General features: G+C 58.5%; 2 protein-coding genes and 1 long non-coding RNA gene across 11 annotated transcripts; 2 read left to right on the top strand and 1 right to left on the bottom strand.

The window, feature by feature from the left end:
• The first annotated feature begins 312 nt into the window (after positions 1-312).
• Positions 313-5,638, top strand: PSMA7 (proteasome 20S subunit alpha 7). The gene is made up of 7 exons (XM_038572799.1): positions 313-502; positions 2,066-2,192; positions 2,745-2,869; positions 3,489-3,611; positions 4,275-4,394; positions 5,049-5,111; positions 5,419-5,638. Exons 1-7 carry the CDS (start codon positions 407-409, stop codon positions 5,509-5,511), a joined length of 747 nt encoding a protein of 248 aa, XP_038428727.1. The 5' UTR covers positions 313-406; the 3' UTR covers positions 5,512-5,638.
• Positions 5,639-7,574: 1,936 nt separating this feature from the next.
• Positions 7,575-18,993, bottom strand: LSM14B (LSM family member 14B). 7 transcript variants are annotated; one of them, XM_038572781.1, is made up of 11 exons: positions 18,832-18,992; positions 17,134-17,297; positions 15,697-15,832; positions 14,807-14,923; positions 12,419-12,586; positions 12,071-12,148; positions 11,706-11,867; positions 11,192-11,342; positions 10,447-10,601; positions 9,253-9,438; positions 7,575-8,779 (listed from the first exon to the last, which is right to left on the bottom strand). In XM_038572781.1, the coding sequence occupies exons 1-11, from the start codon at positions 18,956-18,958 to the stop codon at positions 8,583-8,585; spliced, it is 1,641 nt and encodes a 546-aa protein (XP_038428709.1). In that variant the 5' UTR covers positions 18,959-18,992; the 3' UTR covers positions 7,575-8,582. The 7 variants fall into 7 exon arrangements, with proteins under 7 accessions (XP_038428709.1, XP_038428712.1, XP_038428710.1 ...); XM_038572784.1 differs by lacking the exon at positions 18,832-18,992 and adding an exon at positions 17,672-17,823; XM_038572782.1 differs by lacking the exon at positions 12,071-12,148 and having other exon boundaries at positions 18,832-18,993.
• Positions 18,808-23,258, top strand: LOC111092159. Of its 3 annotated transcripts, none has more exons than XR_005378104.1 (3): positions 18,808-18,931; positions 21,150-21,341; positions 22,369-23,258. It is a non-coding gene; the product is annotated as an uncharacterized LOC111092159 (long non-coding RNA). The 3 variants fall into 3 exon arrangements; XR_005378103.1 differs by adding an exon at positions 20,681-20,919 and having other exon boundaries at positions 18,836-18,931; positions 21,150-23,258; XR_005378102.1 differs by having other exon boundaries at positions 21,150-23,258.
• Positions 23,259-23,540: the final 282 nt, after the last annotated feature.

The raw sequence follows: 23,540 nt of genomic DNA, 5'->3' as shown, positions 1-23,540 counted from the left end.
GGGGGCGGGGCCGGGGCGCGGGGGGGGCCGCCTCGTGGGCTCGCCCGCCCCGCCGCCCCCCGCGCCGCCCGCGGGCCCGCCGCGCCGCCGCCCCCGCGCGCCCCCGCCCCCGCGGCCGGGTCCCGGGGGCCGCGCCCCGGACGGCCGCCCCGCCCCGCCCCGCCCCGCGCCCGCCCCGCGCCGGCCCCCCCCGCGCCCGCCGCCGGTGGTTCGGCCCGGCCCCGCCCCCCCGCGCGCGCACGTCCGCCGGCGCCCCGACGCTGACGCCGTGCGTGGGCACGTACGCCGGGGGCGCCGTGCGCGGCGGGGGAGGGCGCGGGGCGGGGCGCGGCGGCGTCTAGGTGCGCGGGCCGAGCGGCCGTGAGTGTGCGCTTTCCTCGGGCCCCCGCCCGCCGCCGCCGCCGGCATGAGCTACGACCGCGCCATCACCGTCTTCTCGCCCGACGGCCACCTCTTCCAGGTGGAGTACGCGCAGGAGGCCGTGAAGAAGGGCTCGACCGCGGTGAGCGCGCCCGGCGGGGCCCGTCGTGGGGGGGGCGGGGGGCCGGGGCGGGGCGCGGGGGGCACAGCGGGGGCACAGCGGGGGCACAGCGGGGGCGGGGGGCGGGGGGAGGGGGCACAGCGGCGCGGGGGAGGCCGGGGCGGGGCGGCGGGGCGGCGGTTCCGGGCGAGCGGCTCCGAGGACGGCCATTTTGCCCCCCCTCCCCCTCCCTCCCCGGCCCCGGGGTCAGGTCCCGCCGTGCGCCCCGCGCCCCCCCCGACCCTCCGCCCCGCCGCATCTCCCCGATGGCCTTTGGGCCACGGTTCGAAATTTAAATTGGAGCTGCCTTTGCGACACCTGCCGATTTGCTTATTGGTCAAAGCGTGTGGCGGTGTGCGGTTTTTTTTCTTTCTTTCTTTCCTTTTTTTTTTTTTTTTTTTTTGCCGTATTTCTTTTTTATCGCCTGTAGTTTCGGAGATTTGAGGCAGAGCAGAGAAGGTGCACAACTCTGAATTGCGAAGCGTTTTCGTTTCCTGAGTCTCTCCTGGAATTAAAGTCCAAAATGCATCTCGTGAGCTCACTTAGGTTAAAGAGCTCTGGAGGAGGAGCTGCCTGGACCCCCGCCAGCCCCCGGCCCTCCCTCAGGCCGGCCAGGGGCGGTTGGCTTGGCTTGATCCTCCCAGGGTTTCAGGGCCTGGTCCCCCCGCATCTCTACCCCCCACCCCCACCCCGGGTCGGGGGGAGATTCCAGCATCATTTAAGACGGGAGAACAAGCCTCAAAGTCTGAAGCCCCGCAGACCGGTATTTCTCAACCGTGCAGGGGGTGCAGATTTTGCACCCCAAGGGGCATTTGGCAGAGGGTGGAGACAGTTGTCTCTGCGGGAGACTGTGAGGTGCTACTGGCTGACCTCTAGGGGTAGAGGCGGGCAGGGCAGCCCCACGTGGAGGGACCCGTGGGTCCCAGTGCCCATAGTATGCGGCTGAGAAATCTTGTTGGTCTCCAAGTGTTGTCCTCGTTTGTATTTGCTCCTGCCCTTACCCAGGGGTGGGTGGGGTGGTGGTTAACTGGCCACTGGGGATTTTTCCATGTTTTCAGTACATCCTCCTCCTCTACAGTATCAGCTATACACAGCAGTTGGCTTCCGAGGAATAGTGGATACAGTTGTCCTTACCTGATAGCCAATCAGGTCGTCTTCACAGCTGTGCACATCTGTGTGTCACAGTGCGGGAGGGAGCGGGGTGGGCTTTAAAATAATTTCACAACTACAGAGACATTGCTTTCAGAGTACCTGACTTGAATATCAGGGTTTCCGGCTTAAAATCCTTGTATAGTGATTCTTTGATACTATAGTTAGTTATGGAATTGCATATTAAAGAAAATTGTGTATTAGTATGTCCAGGGCACAGGACTGGGCACCCTGGTCATTCATGACACCTGGGCTAGCTCTGCCAGCAGTGGACCAGTATCTGTGATCTACAGGGTGAGGTGTCCACCCTAAGGGTGTTTGCAGGATCCCATTACCATCTGCTTAGTGCTCTGTGCCTGCTGGCAAAACCTCGTACCGTGTCAATTTTTACCGAAGGTTGGCGTGCGAGGAAAGGACATTGTTGTTCTGGGCGTGGAGAAGAAGTCAGTGGCCAAACTGCAGGATGAGAGAACCGTGCGCAAGATCTGTGCGTTGGATGACAATGTCTGCATGGCATTTGCAGGTGCGTCTGGGGCTAGTGCCGTACTTCTCAAAGTCAGTAAAGATCAGTTCCTTGGAGGCTGTCTTGGTGGGTTTGCTCTTGAAAGATATGCAAACTGGGTAAACTAAAATCATTTAAAAGCAGTGTTTAGATCTCTAAGGAAAAGCTTCACCATGCTTTCTTGGTGGGGTGCCTTCTGGGCCAAAGGGCCATGCTGTTGCCAGCACATGACTGGATCGTAGTTACAGTCTTGGGTCTGATCTGCTTTCCACGGCTGTGGCACCCTGTTGTGGGGGTGTGCGGTGTGCTCTCACTAGTCACATGGCTTCCTATACCCCTCCCTGCACGTCCACTTTAGGAAGGTCTCAGTTCACCTGAGCTACCCTAGAGAATGACTTGCTTTGTCTGAGAAGCTCACAGAGGATCATTCCCGTGTCACCCACCCAGACGAGCTCAGAGCTGGGGGTCAGAGGAATGGTTTGAGGACAGCTCCTATCTGGTCATCTGACCTGGGTCATGCTCGATTGGAGCAGATGAGTCGTGGGTCAGGCAGCTTTCTGTCTGCTGTTGCAGGGCTCACTGCTGACGCGAGGATAGTCATCAACAGGGCCCGAGTGGAGTGCCAGAGCCACCGGCTGACCGTGGAGGACCCAGTCACCGTGGAGTACATCACCCGCTACATCGCCAGTCTGAAGCAGGTGGCGGTCCCCTGCCTGTGGCTGGGCTCTGGTTACAGAGCAGTCACTGCTGTGTCACACAAAGTGTCCTGTTACCGCGTGTAGATGTCTGCATGTGCCACTTTAATGGAGTCAAAACTGCACTGATTTCACGCACAGTCCCGATCTTTATTCGTACGAGCATAACTTCATATAGCTTATCCGCTTTGGTGGCACGGGACAGTCCAAATTCGTGTTTCTGGAGGGAAATGGTAGTTTTTGTCTTGATGTGCTGTGTGACTGGTTATCTAGCACTTGGGAGGAGCTGAAAGCCACCCCAGCCCTGTTGTGAAACACTAGTCGTTTTAAAAGCAACCATGTAGCCAGAGGCGCGTCTGTTGTCTGTTGTCAGAGTAGTTCCAGCGGCCTCAGTTGCACTCTGTGATGACTTGTGGTCACAGGTCTACCTTTCAGATCTTTTCAAGAGAAAGACGCACAGGCTCTGGACTGGGCTCACTCATCACTTGCATTGCAGATACCGGAGAGCATCTCCATCCCCTCGGTGAAAGCACAGCTGTTCTGAACATCGTGTGTGTTAGGGTGGGTTCCGGGGGCCTTTTGTGCTAAGACGACAGCACTGACCTGTTCTTTTTCCCACCAGCGCTACACGCAGAGCAATGGGCGTAGGCCATTTGGCATCTCTGCCCTTATTGTGGGTTTCGACTTTGATGGCACGCCCAGACTCTATCAGACTGACCCCTCGGGGACATACCATGCCTGGAAGGTGAGTCCCTGATAAAACAGAGGGTCTTTGGGTGGTTTTGCCAGTAAAAGAGGTTGTGGAGGCTATTGGAAGGTACTGGGCCTTTGGTGGCTCACAGGTACACAGTATGTTCCACGATATTTCTGCTGATGTGGGAGCAGAGAAGTCATTAAAGTTGCTGTTTGAGACAAAATCTGAGGATAGTGAGGTATGGGGATACATGGTGCAAAGTAAGATTACCCATATTTTTTCAGTGATGAAAAAGGATGCCACTCCTGGTAAGGATCAGCACCACTTCCAAAAAGCCCTTTGGGAAAGGAAGCCATGAGGTGGGGCCTGGGATCTCGCACCACCTGCTGCCAGGCTGCCTCACACTGTGACACAGGACTAGGCCCCTGCAGCCATGGCTGTGGCTTTTTTTTTTTTTTTTTTTTTTTAAGCTATGTCACCCAAGTGATGAGTGTTTTGTTTTTGTTTTTTTAGATTTTATTTATTCATAAGGGGGGGTGTGGGCAGAGGGAGAAGCAGGCTCCCGTGGGGAGAGCCCGATCAGAACTCTGGGATCACGCCCTGAGCCAAAGGCAGATGCTCAACCCCTGAGCCACCCAGGCGCTCTGATGGCCATGTTCTTGGGCTGTCTCTGGATTGTCGTGCCTTGTACCATGTCACAAATTTCTGTTTCAGGCCAATGCCATAGGTCGGGGTGCCAAGTCAGTGCGTGAATTTCTGGAGAAGAATTACACTGATGAAGCCATTGAGACTGATGACCTGACCATTAAGCTGGTTATCAAGGCCCTCCTGGAAGTGCGTTTGCATTTGAAATCCGGTCCTTGGGCTGGGGAGAACAGGAGTGGGCAGCTGGTGTACAGGCCACCGGAAGGGAGGCGCTGAGGGCATGCGCGGGGTACTGGGCATTGCGGGCTTGCTCTGGCTGGGCGCTGCTGCAGTGCTGTATCAGCTCCTCCGTGCAGCCAGAGCAATCCAGGACCGGGTCTCAGAGCTCGTCTGAGAGCGCAGAATGAGCAGCAGCAGAGGCAGGACGGGAACCACTGGGTGCACTCTGCCGCTCACAGCCCTCACTCCCCTCACTCGGCCTTGCTGAGGCTCCTGCTGCTGCCAAGGTTGGGGAATTAGGGAGTCCTGGGGCCGGGAGTCGTGAGGTGCCTTGGGCTTTGTCAGCACTGCAGAGGTGCTGGTGGGTAAAGCCAGAGAGGCAGACGGGGAGCCAGAAGGCCAGGCTGGGGTCCAGCTGTCGGGGCTCAGTGTGGGGCGGGCTGTGAGCACAGCTGCTCTGTGGAAGAAGGGTCTGCGGTTGGCAGGCAGGGATTGCCACACAGGAAGCTTCAGGGGCTGGGCCCTCAGGGTGACCTGCTCCCTCCCCTCAAGGGGCAGTGTTTGAGGCATTTGCCAGAGCTGCATGGCCTTGAGGGAGGTGTCTGATGTCTTCTTCCTTCCAAGGTGGTTCAGTCTGGTGGCAAAAACATTGAACTGGCTGTTATGAGGCGAGATCAACCCCTCAAGGTAACCACGGAGTTTATTTGCTATCTTTGGCTCTGGAGCATTCCTGGGGGTGGGGGTGCAGGGACCCTGGTCCTGTGGCCCGAGTGCTAGGGGAGAGGCTCTCCCGGCACTGCAGCCCTGCACACTGGCTCCTGCCCTTCAGCTGCCTACAGGGGCTGCCTACAGGCTGCCGTCCTGGTTTCCCTGTAGCAGCAGCTGGGAGGTGCAGGCTGGCTGCAGCCCAGGAGCTCCCTCCCGAGGGTGGCGCTGGTGCTCTGGGGCACTTGTGTGGCTTGGAGGGGAGCTAACCGTAAACTTTCTTTGGTAGATTTTAAATCCTGAAGAAATTGAAAAATATGTTGCTGAAATTGAAAAAGAAAAAGAAGAAAATGAAAAAAAGAAACAAAAGAAAGCATCATGATGATGGAATCTTGTAGTGATTTTTAAATTCAGATCATGGAAGATTCTCAAAAATGATATGTAGGCATTTCCATTCCATTTACTGTCCGTGTGTCCTGCAATAAATTTGTTTGTTGACCTTTTCCTAAGAGCGTCTGTGTGTCGGTGCAATCGTGACAGCTCCGTGGAGTCTTCCCCTCGCTCTGCATCTCTGCATCTCGGAGTGCTGTCCTCAGCAGGAGCCTGTGTTGTCTCCAGGCTCCAAGGCCCCAGGCCGTGGTGGCGGGCAGGGGAGTCCAAGCAGCTCTAGGAGAGCACGCACTGTGACGGGTGTACAGGTGTGTGGCACTTCACACGGACACAGGAAACTCCCAAGTGTGTTTCCTGTAGGGGTTCTAAGCAGCCTGACCTTGTTCCTTCCTCGATCTTCACTCAAGTTCCTAATCACAGAACATCACGGACACAGCACAGAGAGCACTCATTTCAGTGTTTAAATTCAGAATTCTGCAGAGCAGCAGCTGTGTTGAGAACAAGCCCTGTATTTGTAGCAGGATCAAGTCTCCCCCCCCCCCTTTTTTTTTTTTAAGATTTTATTTTATTCATCAAAGACAGAAGCAGATACATGACAGGGAGATGCAGGCTCCCTGCGGGAAGCCGGATGCAGGCCTGGATCCCAGGACCCCAGGGTCACGACCTGAGCCAAAGGCAGACGCTCAACCACTGAGACCCCCAGGCGTCCCCGTAGATCAGTTTGTCCTCTCCCCAAGATCCTGGTGCCCACTGCTCCCGGCTTGCTCTTGCTCTGGCCAGAGACGGCCCTGGGTCTCTAGAGGAGACTCGAACCATTCGTCTAAAAGCTGCTTCACGGGAGGCTCTGCTACCAGGCCTGCCTGCTGACAGTCCCCCAGGGGCATAGCACAGATGGGTCTTTGGGGGACCCTTGGACCACCCTCAGGCCAGTTGCCCCTTCCAGCCATGCTGTTAGGATTCCAGGGCTCGGGCAGCTGGGGTGGCTCAGCGGTTTAGTGCCACCTTCAGCCCAGGGCGTGATCCTAGAGACCTGGGATCAAGTCCCACGTCGGGCTCCCTGTGCAGAGCCTGCTTCTGCCTGTGTCTCTGCCTTTCTCTCTCGGTCTCTCATGAATAAAAATCTTTAAAAAATAAAAAAAAAAAAAAAAAGGATTCCAGGGCTCTGCTTCCCACCTCAGCCTACAGCGTCTCTTGCTTGGCTCTCCTTGAATGGCACATACATACCGTCTTCTAAAAAGGATGAAAAAGGCCCAGGTAGGTTTTAAGCTGTTTCATAAAATGTGTACTGTCAAAATGCCAGTTTACAATCTTAATAGCACAATTAGTCATCATAGTGGTAAAGGGACTTGACTATATTTAGGCTGGCTGACAGAAATACCTGTCTAGCGCAGCTGCTGAGTCACCTAACTCAGGTTAGAATTAGCGCCCTGGCTACCTGCATATAGCACGTACACTACGGAAGATTTTAACTTCTCACTGGCCAAGGATGTTGGTCTGTGCCCTCCCCTGCCCCCCAAAAGGAAGGTCCCCAAAAACGTGTTGACATTTTGAAACTGAAGGGGCCCTGACACTGTGGGCCGAGTCCCTGCTGCCTGGTCCTGCTCCGGGCCCGAGTCCCTGCTGCCTGGTCCTGCTCCGGGCCCGACGGAGTCCTGGGCAGACACGGAGGGAGACGAGCCTTAGGTCTCGGACTCTGCTTTTTCAAAGTCCGCCAGAAACCCCTACAGTTGGAACGGGCTGCTTCTACGCACGGTGCTGGGGTGCAGCCTGTGCCAGGCCAGCTCTGGGGAGCTTCTGGAGGCTGCGGTGAAGCAACGGAAGGACCACTTCTAAAGCAGGTTTATCTGTGAACTGAATTTCTAAGACTAGCTTGTGTCCCAAGTGTCTGGAAAGCAGAGCCCTCGACCCGGAGACTGGCCCACACCCTTTCTCCAGGCCAGCCCGGTCGGTCTCCCAAGACCCTACCAGCGTGAGGCCTCAGCCGCCCCTGCCTCACAAAGGGCATGTGAAGCAGCACAATCAACACAGCTATTTACTTTCAGAGCAGAGAAGAAAAAAGTTTTAAAGGTTTGCATGTTTATTTATAATTACAATTTACATTACTCCAACAGAGCAGCCCACTGCTATGTTCTAATTCTTAGCCATTAAGTCCTACAAAAATAAACCCAAGCTTTTACAGTAACTGAATCAATACAGAACTAAAACCTTTATAGCTATGTAAAGGGGTTTAGTTACCAAGGTGCTTATGTTCAACACGATGCCCTCTCTGGCAGAAGGGCGCATGCTTACACTAAAGGTCTGACCCATTTACTCATGCAACAAATTTATATTCCCCACCCTCCCTCCACCCAATGTAAAACAAAAACACAACTATTTACAGTTGAGAAGAAAAAGGTTCTCGGTCAACCGACTTTGCAAAAAAGACTGGCTCATTTCCAAGTGGATGAGACACTGAACAGTGGCCAGAGTCCAACACTGACTGGCCTGGGTCAGGGGATGGCAGGGCGGGAAGGCTGGGGAGCCCGTGGGGGGGCTGGCCCTGGACGTTGGCCCCCACCCGGTTCCTGTGGAAGCCAGGCTCTGAGCAACAGTGCCTAGCTCACGTTCAGGACCCCCTTCCTAAGCCACCAAGATTCCCCCGTCTCCCCGCCCCTCCCCCCCAACCCCACCAGCCCTCAACCTTGACATCGCCACTCGGGATGTAAGGGTTGTCTGGTTTGCTTATACAACATGATCCGTGGGACACCCCACTTTCCCTGCCCTGGGCCCCCCACCCCCACACGCTCCCATGCTGGCCCTGCCTGGCTCCTGAGACCCCACCTGTGGCAATGGGAGTGCCAGGCCAGCAGCACCAGAGGCCAGCTGGGTTACAGAGATACGCTTGGCTGTCACATTTGCCAAATGAGATTTGGTTCCACTTTAAAAAAGTCAAAGCTGTCACAAAAAAGTCACAAAGTGAGGATCAAGCTTTTGCTCTAGAAACCTTTTCCCAAAATACCAAGACCTTAGAATCAGGCTGTGCGCAACTAAAGAGGAAAGACAGGCCAAGATACCTCAAAGAGGTTACCCATGAATACTTCCCCCCAAAACAAGTGGTTCTAACTCAGACCATGTCCAAGTCCAATTAAGTCCGAAACCTAAGTAGTAGTGCGCAAATTTTCCGAACTCAGTAAACAAAGTGACCCACGTCTCCCCAGTAAGTGCAGCGATTTCCAACAGCCTCAGACCCAGCTCCACTTCTGTGCTGCCTCCGCAGGTGCCTGCAAGACGGGGACAGGACACCCAGTGAGCACGTTCCATTCCACTAGGCGCCACCCGGCATGAGCCAGGCACGCAGACTCCCAGGGAGGACATCCCGATCAGGCCAGGGCTCCCCGGACTTTCCAATCACAACCAACAATGAAAATCATCTTTGTACGTACTGGGGACAGGGAGTACAAGCTCCAGGTCCCACCCAGCTGGGGCGGGTCAGCCCCAGGACACACCTGTCTCGGGGTCCCTGTGGGGCGACAGGCTCGCAACTCTCCGACAACACTGGGCCTGAGTCCCTGGGAGCCCTCTGGGCGGTTCGGAGGGTCAGGGCCCTCCTCGTGGCCTGGATTCTGGAGGCATCCCTTCTTACTGGAAGCCCAGCCAGCTGCTCCCCGCTCCCCCCGCAGAGGCTGCCCATCGGGGAACTCCCACCCCAATGCCCGCCCCCCCAAGGGCCCAGCAGCCTCCTTCCCTCACTCACCTGGGGCTGCGTCCTTACACCCTGCCAGTCCCCGCTCGGTGGGAAGTTGGGTTGCGGCGGGTTGTCCCATTGCCCCTGCCCCCTCGAAATCCACCCCTGAAGCTACGGCCACGAAGAAACCTTCCCGACACCCCAAAGGTCTCTGTGTTGAGCTTCCGCTCCTCAGCCCACGTAGTCCGCCTGGAACTGAAGCACAGACAGGTACAGTGAGACCAAGTGCAGCAGTGCCAGCTCACGGCTCCGAGCCAGAGCCCGGCCTCCCAGCCCAGGAGGAAGGGAAGGCAGGCAGGTGGTTAGTGCTGCTGGAGCCAGCAGAGCAGGTGACCCCGTCGGGACCCGGCAGCCACAGAACCGACACTGCGGGAGCTCCCAGATACCCCACCGACCAGGGGAGTCTGTCACTGGACTTGGCTGCTGAGCATGGACTGTCACGCCTTTAGCAACTACGGCAAACACATGACACTGGGCAGTGCCCACCTGGGTTCTGAGACACGGACCCCGTCAGCTAAGTTTAGTGCATGAGGAGGGAGTTGGTGTAGGTGGAGCAGGGTCTCTAGGAATAGGATGCTTGTGCTCCAGGGGCAGCGGGGACAGGGCCGCAACACTGCACGCTGCCCCAGCACCCGCCCGTGTAGCTCAGGCAAGGACCCCCGTGTCCGTTTACAGGCAGCTCGCGGGCACCACAACCCAGCGCCGAGCCCCCCGCAGGCCTCACTTAAAGAATGAGCAGCTGCACCCTTCGACTGCCCAGGCCAACCACCCAGAGAGTCGCTCTGGTTCTCCCCACGCCCTGTCCGCAAACCTCGTCTGCTCCCCTTTCAAAGCCGGTTCAGAAGCCCCACTCTCTCCTCTAGCCCCAGCCCCACCCTCTCCCCAAACACCCAGATTACCGCAGAAGCCAGACGGGCACCCGGCCTCAACCCTTGTCCCCCTTCAGTACACTCGACAGACACCGCGGAGGCGTCAGACGGCCTGGCTCCCTGGCTCCGACCCGGACAGCTGCCCAGGACTCTCGGCACACGAGCTGGTCGTCACCGTGACCTAATAAGCCCCATGCACGTGTCCCCTTCAGCCCAGACCAACTCCCTCGGACTCTGCTCTGGCGGGTGGGAGACGCACACCGGCCGGCTCGCCCCGGCAGCCTGTCTTCATTCCCCCACAGCGCACGGCGGGAGACCTCCACACTCCATTTACCTTCACCCTCCCGCTGCCCGGCCTCCTCCCTCTTGTTCGCTGGGGCATCTCTCTCATGTGGGCGTGTGTGTATGTTTTCCCCTGCCGGGATACGAACGTGGGGAAGTAGCCTGTTCTGTGCTGCGCCCTCGATGCCCAGCAGTGTGTCTGGCCCTCTGTGTACAAAACAAATGGATCTGGAGATCTACGCTCTGCCCTCTGTAGAGATTCCATTTATCGTCCAGCTTTTTCACATGGTGGCATCGGAGTACCAGCTGCGAGGCTCTAAGAATGCACGATAGGGTCCCCAGTCTCCAGCAATCAGGTGAAAGAACACCCCAACAGAACACGCGGGCCAGCTGCTGCAAAGACCGAGGCCCTCAGGCCCCCGGGGTCAATGGGGAACCCAGAACAGGCCAGGACCAAGTGGTGTAGACTTGAATGATGCAGCCACTCAGCTGGGGAGGGCAGCGCCAAGCCCAGCCTTAAGAGAATAAGAGGTAGCAAAGCCAAGACGGAAGTCTGGGCTGGACCCTGGTCAGACCCCTTAGGGGCCTGTGACCGCCGGGGGTTCCCACACTGTCATCTGCTGGTGCCACCGGGACAGATATATCCACAAGGCAAAGATGTGAGTAGGAACTTAGATCTGAGTCTGGTCTTCAGGAGAGCATATCTCCAGAGACCTGAGGCAGAACGAGCGTCTTCCTGCCAGCTCATCCAGCCCTCGCCAGCCCCGAGCCCGGTGCCCTCACCCGGGACCTCTGACCTGGTCTTGAGCTCCGAGGAGATGTTGTCAAAGAAGGACTTGGACTTGTCATAGTAGCAGTTAGGCCCCAGGTGGTCTTCGTCAGCAGGAGCCTCATCACTCTGAGTCACCACTGCTGGGTCCTTCTCGTCCCCTTTCTCAGCTTTGTCATCTGCACGGAGAACACATGGGATGCCGGGAAGCAAACAGAGTACCCGTTCTACCTGGCAGCTGTCCTCACACCTGGAAGTGCTTCAGGGGGTCTCTGGGGTTCGAGGAAACCCCTCCTCTAAATCCTAACCACAGTCCTGGCCGCCCCGGGGCCACATGGTCTACAGCCTCCTCCCCAGTGTCTCCGCAGTGCCCCAGGGCTTCTCCTCCCTCATTCAGCAACTACTTAGAGGGCACCACCTTCCACGCTGGGACCCCCCAGACCCAACTGCCCTGCCTCTCCACCCATCTTCCTGTGACCTGCTTCTGCAGATACTCCTGAGCCCCTGGGCCAAGAGGGCAATTTCTGAATAACGACAAACACCTTTAAAATTCAGTTTCTTCTTAAACTCTTTGTCCAGCTCCTCTCTGTTGAACTGGGCATTGGCACTCTCAAAATCAAAGTCGCCTTCAAACTTGATTGTGTTTTCCTTGACGTTAGGTGGGCGGTTCTGCCCCCTGGAACGGTTCCTCGTTCGTCTGTTCCCTGTAAGAAAGGAAGCCACGGCTGGTGAGCCACCAATATGATGTCACTCAGCGTGAGACAGACGACAGAGAGGGAACAGAGCACACTGAAGCAGACACTGAGCCCCAGCACCCCCTGAAACTGTCACCCAGAGATGGGGGGTTAAGCAGAGCACACCTGGATGGTTCACAGCTCCCCAGAACTCAAGTGGCAACAGCTGTTACCTGATCTCCTCCTCTGAGGTCTTCTGTTCTCGTCATTCACCTGCCCTTGACTTTGCACAGCTGCCGGCTGAACTACATCTAAGGCGCAAAAGGTAAGAGTAAGGCAAGCGCCTACAATAGCAGAGCCCAGCGATGGAAGGAGGGTGGCACCACCACGGGGGACATGCAGCAAGGGGAGACCCTGCAAAAGCACATAGTATTTAGGATGAGGGGGCAGAGGGCAGTGTTTTTTAATCAAAAAAAAAAAAAAAAAAAAAAAAAAAAAAGGAGAAAGGAAAAAAGAACCCCAGGAAGCAGCATGCCGCTTTGAGAACATGAAGCAAACTCCAGAGTGAAGGGGTCAAGTACCGCTGGTGGTCTTGCTGCTTGGCTGGGCGGGGCGCCCGTTGAGCTGCATCCCCACAGGGCCCTTGCCAGGTAACAGCTTTTTGGTGCTCAGGTTATCAACAGAACCAGTCTGGACAGCCTGCTCCACCATGGGGCTCTTGCCGACGGGGACGGATGGAAAACCAGCTCCTGAGACAAGAAGGGAAGGAGGGCTGAAAACCAGGGAGGAGAAAACCTCACGCCCCTCCAGCCACTCCTGGGTGGCCTGTCAGGCAGCTGTAGGTAACCACCTGGAGACTCTCCCAATCCTGGCAAAGCCTCCCAGATGGACCCCCACCCCACCCCAAGTCTAATAGGCAGCAACAAGGCCAGTTCATCCAGGAGCCCCGAGCCCCAGGATCCCCAAGCCTGGAGGAGAAAAAACACCCTGCCAAAAACCAATACCTCCCAGGTAGTTTAGAAACAGCTTTCCAGGATGGGGAATGGGATGCAAAAAACAAACGAACAAAGCTTTCCAAAACCACATAAATTCTAACCCCAAGGGGGCTCTGTGGATTCCAAGATGCTGGCAAATTCACGGAATTTTGTTCCAGTCCATGCTGGACAAGAACCATCTCAGTCCGATCTTCCAGCATATGCAGTGGTCACTCCTTAAATTCTAGAACACTGTTGTTTCTGCTTGATGCACAACAGAAAGGATGCCGTAGTAAGACCCGACTATAGAAAAGTAATACAGCTGGAAGAAGCCAAGGCTCCCAAGCTGCCTCTGGAGGCGGCCATGTGAAGTCTGTTCCCACAACACTGCAGCCCCATCCCGGAGCACAGCAGCTCCAAGCCCAGAGGCCGAGCCTCAGCAGAGGCCCCAGCTCCTGAGGTGTCCTCTGAAGAAGCAGGGAGAGGGCATGCCACCCACACTGGCCCACGTCCTCTCCTCCCCTCCCTATAGTCTAAAGGTGGGGGGGGGCGGTGCGGTGCTGGGTGGAGGTCCAGAGCTTCGAGACACAAAAACTGACTCTAACCACAGAGGTAGCTATGATGAGATTCAGCTCATTATGTGTGAAATTTGGCTCTTTCACCTTTCTTGTTTTCCTCGTGGCACACCACACTAAGGGATTTACTGTGAAAAATCCCTTATGACCAGCACGGAAAGTGCTCATGGCCTTGCATACTGGCATCTGGCGGTTAGCTCCACGACAGGCACCACATTAGAACAGCCCCCTCCCCGGCCTGCCACCTTGCCCAGCAGGGTGTTCCCAGAGACGCAGCCGGACTGCTCCTGCTACACTCTAACTCCATGGGGCATGACTCCCAGGCTCATGTGCTTATGATAAAACCAAACCAGCTAAACTATCTTGCCTTACGAGCAGTTTTATGCAAACAACCCAAAGAACAACCAATTATCTAATGTAAACTTTAACCAGAAAAAAACAAAAACAGGACTGCTTCTGGGCAGCCCGGGTGGCTCAGCGGTTTGGCGCCGCCTTCGGCCCAGAGCCTGGTCCTGGAAACCCAGGATCAAGTCCCATGTCGGGCTCCCTGCATGGAGCCTGCTTCTCCCTCTGCCTGGGTCTCTGCCTTTGTGTTTCTCATGAATAAATAAATAAAATCTTAAAAACAAAAAAACAGGACTGCTTCTATATAGCTTGGACACATTGGCATCCACGCAGGAGCACATAACAGACGGTAGTTGTGTGTCACAGTGGATGGAAGCTCCAGGTGCGATCTTGGACCGAGCCTCTGAGGTGGGGAGGGCACAGCACCTGTGCTCTACCTTGAACAGTCGGGCATAGGAGTCTCAGCTCTCCAATGAAATAAGAACACCAGGAAAGGTCAAGAAACCCCAAGAGATGCCACAGCCCAGCTGAGGCAGGTGGTACACACCAGCATTAACAAGCTGGCCATTAGGCCCACACCCTTCACCTGGTCAACGGCTCGATCGAGTCTCTCGATTTTAAAGGGGCTTCATGTTAAGAAGACACCTGCGGCCCCTTGGACGGGCAACAAATGTGGCGCACAGATCCCAAAACAACGTGAGTTTCTTAGTGACTCTCTCCTGCAGTCTCACACCCAGCAATCTAGAACACACCTGGGAACAGCAGAAACCCCCAGGGAAAGGCTTTCCATGCAGAGGCAAAATTCACATATTTGGTAGTCTCGGTACAGGTCAACACAGACCCTGGACCCAGGAAGAGTGAACAAGTGTTTGGTCAGTTCTTTCCAATCACTTCTTTAAAACTGGGCAAGTTAATTAATAAATCATGACTACATATTGAACCAAACGGAAGCAGCTTAATTGACCCGTGGGCTGGGCAAATTATCTGCTACAGCTACTGTCACTCTGGGCTACTGGTTTACCCCCTTGCTCTCAGGATGGCAAGACAGCATGCAGCTCTCCCAAACTGCGGTTACCCTTGGAAGTGAGCTGATGTGGCTCTGAGGACATGTCAAGCTCTGAGGCGGGCTGTGGAGATGGAGAAGAACTAGGGCTGGAAGCTGCGGCCGAGGCTGGAGGGCTCACCAGCTTCTCTAAAAGAAGACAGAGGAGAGAAGAGCAAAAGAGAAAGCACACAAATAAGTAATGAGCCACTCACCCTGTGTCCAGCAAGCTTGGAAAGAGTCAAGCAATCTCTCGTAGGACACGTGGCTCACACAAACCTATTCTAGAAACGCAGTGAGCCAGGCTGAGAAGGGCACCCACGCTAAGAACAGCAATCAAGAGGACTTGATTTAAAAAAGTGACCAAGAACTGTCACAGGGCCTGCTCACAGCCCTGCGCTGGAGTGTGAGCCTGCCAACTCCGTGGTCTGAACACTTCACAAAGCTGCATCCAAGGCCAGGTAGACTCTCACTCTACAGGTGCAGAAGAGAACCTCATTCCAGAGTTAGTCCATCTTCAGGAAAACTTTTGAGCAAAGCATGGACAACAAAATGAATGAATATAATACGTATTAGCTTTTTTTATTTGTAGGCTTACAAATGTGCCAATACTTAGAACTCAACTGTAATCAGACCTAACACTTGCTTCTTATTGAAGCAAATGTACCATGACTTCCGCCCAAACCAACGTTTCAAATAATTTTGATTGGATTCTCTGTTCCAAGATTCAGCCTGCTTCCTCCTCTCTCCACTGAGTAGATACTAAGCGTTCTAACTAGCTCAGGTTGCACTGAGTAATGTACAAAGCGTGCGATACAAACTGAGTATCCCAAGAACAGAGTGTCCCCACTAGCAGGGTCCGTGGCCCCGCCTCCTGGAGGTCACAGCAAAAGTACTTTACCAGAGAGAAACAGGTTACTCACCTAGACCCAAGGAAGCAGCGTACTGCTGGCTGAGCAGAGAGCTGGCAGCCAGCTGGCTGTAGGGTGGCATCCCTCTGAAGGGGCTGTAAGGCACGTGTGGCTGGAAGGAGGAGGCCGAGCCCGAGCCCAGGGAAGACTGAGCAAGGAGACACACAGATGAGTGCAGCGCAAGGCCCTCCCCTCACCCACCTGGAAAGTGCTGCTCAGACAGGGAAAGGCAGCATGGTTTGTCAGCCTAAGTTCTTGGAGACTGGGGGGCACAGGGGACGCTTCCAAGATAATCTAAGGGAGTTCAAAGATGCCTTTCCCACATTCTATACCCAGTGCCACCTGTTCAGGTAACTCAAACCTGAATTTCCCAGAACTCAACCCCTCTAATGGCACTCCACTGTCATCAAGTAGTTTAGCCTCTCTAAGAGGATGGTCACACCATCCTCAATTAGGCCCTGCCCGTAACAGGCAAGAGCATAGCTGTGGGGTTCCCAGATGAGCATAAGCATCGTTTCTCTGGTCCCGTCTTCAGGGACACTGCTGCCTCTGTTGCTCCCAAAAGGCAGGCCCCTTTGTCTCTCAAGGCCTGGCTCTTCTTAAGTCCCCAGGAACTTTCCCTTCAAACCTTTCCTAAGTCTGGCCCAGAGTTCCTCCACCTGTCCCCAGAGCACCCCCAGGGCACACTCCTATCTCCCACAGAGAAACCCCCTGACTATTTAAATTTGCAAATCAAGAGACCATTAACCTAGACTCCCTGGTCATCCAGGGCAAATTATGCCTAAATGGGAGCACCTGGGTGGCTCAGTTAAGTGTCTGCCTTAGGCTCAGGTCATGGTCACCCGGGTCCTGGGATCAAGCTCCACATCTCATCCAGCCCCATCCAGCCCCATCCAGCCCGGAGCCCCACCAGGAGCCCCACCATCTCATCAGGACTCCCTGCTCAGTGGGGAGTCTGCTTCTACACTCCTCCCCTCTCATGCACTCTCTGGTGCACGCACACACTCCCTCTCTCAAATCTTAGAAAACAATAAAGACTTTTTTAAAGTCATGCCTTAATAGACCGAGCAAGTGTATGGTGTAAGAATTGCAAACTCAATGTCCCACAACACTGGCATGTAAAATCTGGACCGTGTCAAGAGAGCAAGTCCTGCTGTCCCAACCCAAACACTAAGGACAAACGTGGATTCCCCAAGCACCCCAGACAAGACTAGAACACCACCCCCTTCTCACAAGACAGAGAGTCTCACTTTACAGTACATGCTAGCGCCTGCTGAGGTTAAGACCTTTCGCAGGAACACCAACAGCCTGGACACAAATTAAACCACTTCTCACTAAAAGGCTATTCCTCGAGTTGAGCGCTCCCGCCAAACAGATGACACCAAGTTCCATTTGGAAACCAGCGCCTCTGGAAACCGTGCCCACAGTGAAGCAGAGCAACACACTTACTTGAACAATAGCAGGATCCTGAGGGAGGGTGTGCTGAGCTTTTGGGGGTTCACACACGGTAATATCCTTGATATCGCTTCCCCGGAAAATGATGTACTCATAGATTTCCTCTCTCGGGGGGGCCGGCCTATCTGTGGGACGGTCTTCGGTACCAAAAGACCTCACTTTGGAGTTGAGAGAAAGCAGCATTAGGTTGCCGTCCTCGGCCAAGGGCGCTCCATCCACCCATCCTCTTGCACTGCAGCTCTCAAGTGCTCCGCGACTGGCCTGCCCTGCACACCATCCGCGGCACGGTACCCCCGGCCCCAGCTTCCAGGGGATATTACCCACAAAACCCCGGCTGGCACTGCTCCAAAAGGTTCTAGGTCACAAAGACACGTTAATGGCTCGTCGGCCTGACGTCCCGTGAAGTTGAACGTTCTCAAGTGTGAACACAGGAGGCCCAGCGCCCCTCCCCCCCCAGCAAACCAGGTCAGCTTGGCAGAGCAGCGAGCGCTGTTTACACCCCACTTCTAGATTAAACAGCCTGAAACCTCACCCCACGTCCGTCATCCTGGGGAGTTTGTCAGGAGAGAAGCCGGGAGGCTGCTCCCCTCGCCCTCCTGCAACCTGCCTGGGGAAGAGCTACTAAGAGCAGCCGGAGGAGCAGGCCCAGGACCTGGATCCACAGTCCCAGCCTGCAAGCACCGGGTGCCTTCTGGGGGGGGGGGGGGGGGGGGGGTGCGGGTCTGGAGGGCTCTCCAAGTCCATCCTCCTGCATCTCTTGACACAGCCTCCATCTGATCTAACTACCAGCCCTGCTGAAGACCACAGGCTCTGGGCCTCAGTTTCCCCAACGGGGACCTCAAGCCCGACACGCTCGGTGCCAGGAGTCCACGTCAGCACGCGGCCCTGTACGCGGTCCCGAATCCTCCCGGGCTGCCCTGGAACCCGGGCGCCGGGCTTTGGGACGGACCCCCCCCCCCCCCCCCCAGTCTGGAATGGCTGCGTCGTCCAGGCCTGGAGGCCGAGCTCCCTCTGACGGCGCAGGCTGAGCTGGACCCTTCGAGGCCCGCCGACACCCTGCGGACCGGGCTGCGCTCAAGGGAAGGACACTCGCCATCTTCCCTGGAGCATGAGGACAAAGAAACTTTGCGGCCACCTCCTGCCTCGACTGGGCGGGCGAAGGTTCTGGGCTGCTCCGGGGCCGGGGGCGGGGGGCGGGGTGCGGGGTGGCGGGTGGCTCCCGCGCCGGGGGGAGGCGGGCGGCCGCGGGTGCAGCGGGGCAGGACGGCGCTTCAGGCGGGGCCCCCGGGGCGGGCGGCGCTGCCCCCGGGGCGGGCGGTTCCATTCCGGCGGTGTTTGTTCAGGCTCCGGGCCCCAGCTGCTTAATGGGTTCCAGAAGGGCTCGCAGGGGCCGAGTTCGGGAGGCCCCTGGCCCCGCCCCCGGCCGCGGCGGCCCCACCTGCAGAGGTGCGCGGGGCGGGGGGAGGGGGGAGGGGGGAGGGGAGGGGGCCGGCTCGCCCCCCGCCCCCGCGCCCGCGCCCGCGCCCCCGCCCCCCCCCGCGGGCCGCGCACAATGAGCCGCCGCGGGCCCGGAGCCCATTGTGCGGGCGGGCGCGGGGCGGGCGGGGCGCGGGCTGTTGGCGGGCGGGGCCGGGCGGTTGGGGCGGCGGGGCCGGCGGGGGCGGCGGGGGCGGCGGGGGCGGCGGGCGCTACCTTTGGCGAGCGCCACGGTGGAGTTGTCGGTGTCGATGGTGTAGAGGATGCCCTCGTAGCGGATCTGCGCCTTGGAGATGAGGCTGATCTTGCTGCCCAGGTACGGGGTGCCCGACGAGCCGCTCATGGCGCCGCCCGCCCGCCCGCCTCCGCGCGGTCGCCTCGCCGCCGCCGCCGCCGCCGCCCGCCCCGCCGCCTCGGCGCCTCCTCACCGCCGCCCGACCGGCCTGCGCGGGGACCAGCGAGCGAGCGGCGGCGCGCGGCCGGGGGTCTGAGGGGAGCGCGGGGGAGGAGGGGCCGCCGCAGCCACATCCGGGGCCTCGCGCCGCCACGCCCCGCCCCCGCACGCCCGCCGCCCATTGGCCCGCGCGCCGGCCTCCCTTTAAATATGGCCGCGCCGCCGGCCGGGGGGCGGGCCCGCGCTCCGCGCCTGCGCAGACGGCGCCGCGGGCCCGGGCGGGCTTTCCCCGCGCTCCGCCCCCTCCTCAGCCAAGTCCCGGCGGGCCCCGCGCGGGGCGAGAGCACGAGACCCCGCGGGCCGCCCGGGGCGGAGGGGGAGGGGTGGGAATGCGGGGGCGGGGCCGGGGGCGGGGCCGGGGCCGGGGCGGGGCTCGGCTGCCTGGGCCCGGGCGCCGGGGCCGCGAGCGTGCGAGCATCCGCTCTCCAGGAGCGGCCGGGCGGCTTCCCCAGCTCCAGGCTGCGAGGCCACGCGGTCCGCGGGCGCCCGGGCCCTCCCTTTCTCCAGGCCGGGTGGGGCGGAGTCCCTGCCCCGGGGGGCGGAGGCAAGGGCGAGGGTCCCTGTCCCCGGAGGTGGAGGCGGGGTTGGAGGATCCCTGTCCCGGGAGAGGGGGCGGGGTTCGGGGATCCCTGTCCGGGGAGGGGGAGGCGGGGTTGGGGGATCCCTGTCCCGGGAGAGGGGGCGGGGTTCGGGGATCCCTGTCCCGGGAGGGGGAGGCGGGGTTGGGGGATCCCTGTCCGGGGAGGGGGAGGCGGGGTTGGGGGATCCCTGTCCCGGGAGAGGGGGCGGGGTTCGGGGATCCCTGTCCGGGGAGGGGGAGGCGGGGTTCGGGGATCCCTGTCTCCGGAGGGGGAGGCGGGGTTGGGGGATCCCTGTCCCGGGAGGGGGAGGCGGGGTTGGGGGGATCCCTGTCCCCGGAGGGGGAGGCGGGGTTGGGGGATCCCTGTCCCGGGAGAGGGGGCGGGGTTCGGGGATCCCTGTCCCGGGAGGGGAAGGCGGGGTTGGGGGGATCCCTGTCCCCGGAGGGGGAGGCGGGGTTGGGGGGATCCCTGTCCCCGGAGGGGGAGGCGGGGTTGGGGGATCCCAGTCCCGGGAGAGGGGGCGGGGTTCGGGGATCCCTGTCCCGGGAGGGGGAGGTGGGGTTGGGGGATCCTTGTCCGGGGAGGGGGAGGCGGGGTTCGGGGATCCCTGTCCCCGGAGGTGGAGGCGGGGTTGGGGGGATCCCTGTCCGAGGAGGGGGAGGCGGGGTTCGGGTGGATCCCTGTCCCCGGAGGTGGAGGCGGGGTTCGGGGATCCCTGTCCCGCCCGGGAGGTGGAGGCGGGGTTGGGGGATCCCTTTCCCGGAGGAGGAGGCGGGGTTCGGGGTTCCCGGTCCCGGGAGGGGGCGGGCTCGAGGGTCCCCGTGGGCAGAGGGCCGTGAGTGCCGGTCCTGCCGAGCGAGGGCGGGGTGCGGGGCCGGGGATCCCCAGCCGCGCGGGGTGGGGGCTGCCCTCTGGGCGCAGCGGCAGCTGCGGGTGACGAGCGCTTCCGGCGCGTCAGCCGCTAAATATAAAGTGCTGAGCGCATGTTCTCCTTTAATCCCTCCCCTCCCCTCCCCCAAACCTGCGGTAGCTTCGCGTCCCTTAAAATAAACCCCGCGGCCACCAGCGCCTCCCAGCCCCGCCCGGCCCGCCGGCTCCAGCTCAGCCCTCCGGCCGGGTGGCCTCGACCTCGACCTCGACCTCGACCTCGGGGCTCCCTCGTCCCCGCAGCGCCCGCCCGCCCGCCGCCCCGGGGCCTGCACGTGTGCGCAGCTTTATTGTCTGGGTCCTGGCCGCCCCAACAGGGTCCTGGAAGGCGCTACGTGGATGGTGACAGCATTTTATAAAAATAAAACAGTAAAATAGAAAGTCCCCGAGCATCTCCCATAGAGTATGGCTTTGTGTTCAGGCCACTTAGTACGTGAGTGTTCCCGTGGGTACTGGGTCAAGATGTCAAACCCGTTTCTTACCCCGAGTGCCAAACTAAAGAACGGAAACCACTGGGGACAAGAGCTTAACCCACAGCGCAGATTAGGCATCTGACGGCCCTCGTCTTGCAGAGGAGGACTGAGACCCAGCACGGGACCGGGGCTGCAGGCCGGAGAGGCAGCTCCTGCTGCACATGAGACATCCTGCTCCCACCAGCACCCAGCGACATCTAGGACCAGGGAGCCGGCTTTGAGGAAAGGGAACAGGAAGGAAGCAGAAGAGGAGGTGGAAAGTCTTGAGAATGTACCTGCCGAGGCTTACCTGTATGTTCTAGAATTGATTCTTGGCACATGGGAAAGCTGAGAACGGGGACAGCACAGCCATGGAATTGGTCTAGCCCCACTAGGAGAGCTCTCTGGGGCTGGGGTGTCCTGCTCCTAGAAGTGGGGTGGGACTTGCCCCTTAGCGCAGCCTTTCCCAGGGGCATACCTGTCCTGAGTTGCTGCCCCCCTCCACCCCAACTTCCTGATCGTCCCCCTCCCCCCCCCCATGTTCTGGGTCTAGCATAGGACTTGCCCAATGTCACAGATTCTCTGCTTCCCAGATTCTGGTTTCTGAGCCACAAGCTTCTGTGTGTCTCCATCCCCAGCTGGGTGGGAATGTACTCGTCAACTGAGAGATGGTCCTGCCTTGGAAAAGAGAGGTTCCAAGCCTTAGGACCAGGGTGGGGCGCAGTTTCCAGAGACTTCTGAGAGCCTGCCAGACCCTTGGTGTGCAGCTAGGTGGTTCCCTGAGGACATTAGCCATGGGGCAAATGCCCAGGCAGGGCGGAGGCTAAATATATACGGGGTGCACAGGTCCAAGAATGCCAGCCCTACCGCACATTCCTTGGTGTCTTGCCCGAAGTGGAGGGCACTTGCAAAAGGTTCAAGAAGGGGAGCAGTTGTGGTGGGACCTAGACTTGACTCAGGAGGCCATCAGTGTGGTTTGTACCCCGGGCTGGGGTGCACTCATTCAGCACCTCCACCCGAAACAGCTTTTCACAGTGCCTACCCACCAAGCCTTACATCGCTGAGCCCAAGGACAGAGAGACAGCTGAGAAGCTGGGATATTCTGAGCAGTTCAGACTCCCTCAGTTTCTCATTTGCTCCAATGGAGACGATAGCTCTCCTGCCCATCTCATTGGTGGTTGCAAGGACCTAACGGGCCAGGAGCCCAGGCCTACCCAGTAGGAGGCTGCATGTGCCGAGGACCACAGAGGGAGCTAGCGAGTTTTCCCCTGCAAAAAAGAGCCACTTAAAAAAAAAAAAAAAAAAAAAGCCACTTACTAAGTACCTACTGTGTGTCTAGGGGGAGTGAAGTGGTCCCTGATACAGACAGGTGTGAATATGTGGACACGGGACGCTGTCCTGGGTTCCATCACAGTCCGGCAGATCCTGCTGTAGGAAGGACCCTTCACCGCAGAACATCATTGTGCCTCTGATGTCCACCTGAGCAAGAATGAGCCTCGTGGCCATTGGAGGCGTGGGTATCATTGCTTACCAGGAGCAAAACACAGCAGGTGAGTTGATTCAAAGGTCAATAATAGGCGGTCCACAGAGCAAAAGTCAGCAGCCTGAAGTGTGGGAGCATGCCAGCGAGGCAGGACCTCTTCCACCCTCTCCTGTCCTGCATAAGGGAGGGCAGATGCTCACCTGTTTGGGAGAGCCCTTGCCCACCTGCAGATAGTGGAGCTGGGAGGGAGCCCAGGGGTTACAGGTGGGCTGGGTGGGGAAGTCCGGGCTGGCTTTGAAGGCGTTGATTACTAAGACCTTCTAGACGAGAAAAGGGGCACAGGGAGGGTGTGTTCAGGGCCTACCCACGTGTCTGGGGAGTAAAGGCCGGAGGAAGGTGGCTCCTAGTTCTTGCATAGCCAGGAATACTCCCTGAGGTCTGACCTGCTCTCTGTGAGTCCTGCTGGAATCCACTTCCTCTGCCCTGGGCCCTGGATGGCTGTTTTCCCGGGAGGCTCCATCAGGCCGGCGGCTGGGGGCTGGGAGACAGCCCGGGGCAGGGACTGTGCCCAGGCTGCCGCCTGCCGGCCCCCAGGACCTGGCCTCTGTGCACTTCCCAAGGGGAGAACGAGAGTGAGACCGAGTCACCGAAGCCACAGCTGAGGATGTGGAAACGGAAAAGGGGGATGTAAGGGCCCATGCACTTGGCAGTTCTCTTTATTTCTGAATAAAAGATAATTCGAAGGACCCAGTGGTGGTGCGTGTGTCTGTTCACCAGTGAACGTGCACCGGAACGTTTTCACAGTGAAACCAGAAACCGCCAGGCCCGCCAGCAGGAGATTGGATCTCTGATGGCAGCCTGTTCTGCTGGAAGCTTCTGGGGCACCAAGTGTGAGCACAGACAGGGCGGCAAGAGAAAGAGACCCAGAGAACAGTGGCCCAATGCCCTGCACATACGGTGGGCAAGCGCTCACGTGCTGTCGGGGTGGCATGAGGCATCAAGGCTGGAAGGGCCCTGGGTGGCTTTTG

This window comes from Canis lupus, chromosome 24 (assembly GCF_011100685.1).
Source record: "Canis lupus familiaris isolate Mischka breed German Shepherd chromosome 24, alternate assembly UU_Cfam_GSD_1.0, whole genome shotgun sequence".
Classification (NCBI taxonomy): Eukaryota; Metazoa; Chordata; class Mammalia; order Carnivora; family Canidae; genus Canis; species Canis lupus.
Note: the sequence above shows the minus strand (reverse complement) of the source record. Positions and strands in the feature narration are given on the sequence as shown.

What these genes read in the sequence shown, in the direction of transcription:
- LSM14B (XM_038572781.1), bottom strand. Translation starts at nt 18,958, where the DNA reads ATGAGCGGCTCGTCGGGCACCCCGTACCTGGGCAGCAAGATCAGCCTC. An exon ending in CACCGTGGCGCTCGCCAAAG is followed by an intron (nt 17,298 to 18,831) that starts GTAGCGCCCGCC and finishes TCAACTCCAAAG; the next exon opens with TGAGGTCTTTTGGTACCGAA. An exon ending in GAAGAAACTGAATTTTAAAG is followed by an intron (nt 11,343 to 11,705) that starts GTGTTTGTCGTT and finishes TTCTCCGTGCAG; the next exon opens with ATGACAAAGCTGAGAAAGGG.
- PSMA7 (XM_038572799.1), top strand. Translation starts at nt 407, where the DNA reads ATGAGCTACGACCGCGCCATCACCGTCTTCTCGCCCGACGGCCACCTC. An exon ending in TGAAGAAGGGCTCGACCGCG is followed by an intron (nt 503 to 2,065) that starts GTGAGCGCGCCC and finishes TTTTTACCGAAG; the next exon opens with GTTGGCGTGCGAGGAAAGGA. An exon ending in TGTCTGCATGGCATTTGCAG is followed by an intron (nt 2,193 to 2,744) that starts GTGCGTCTGGGG and finishes CTGCTGTTGCAG; the next exon opens with GGCTCACTGCTGACGCGAGG.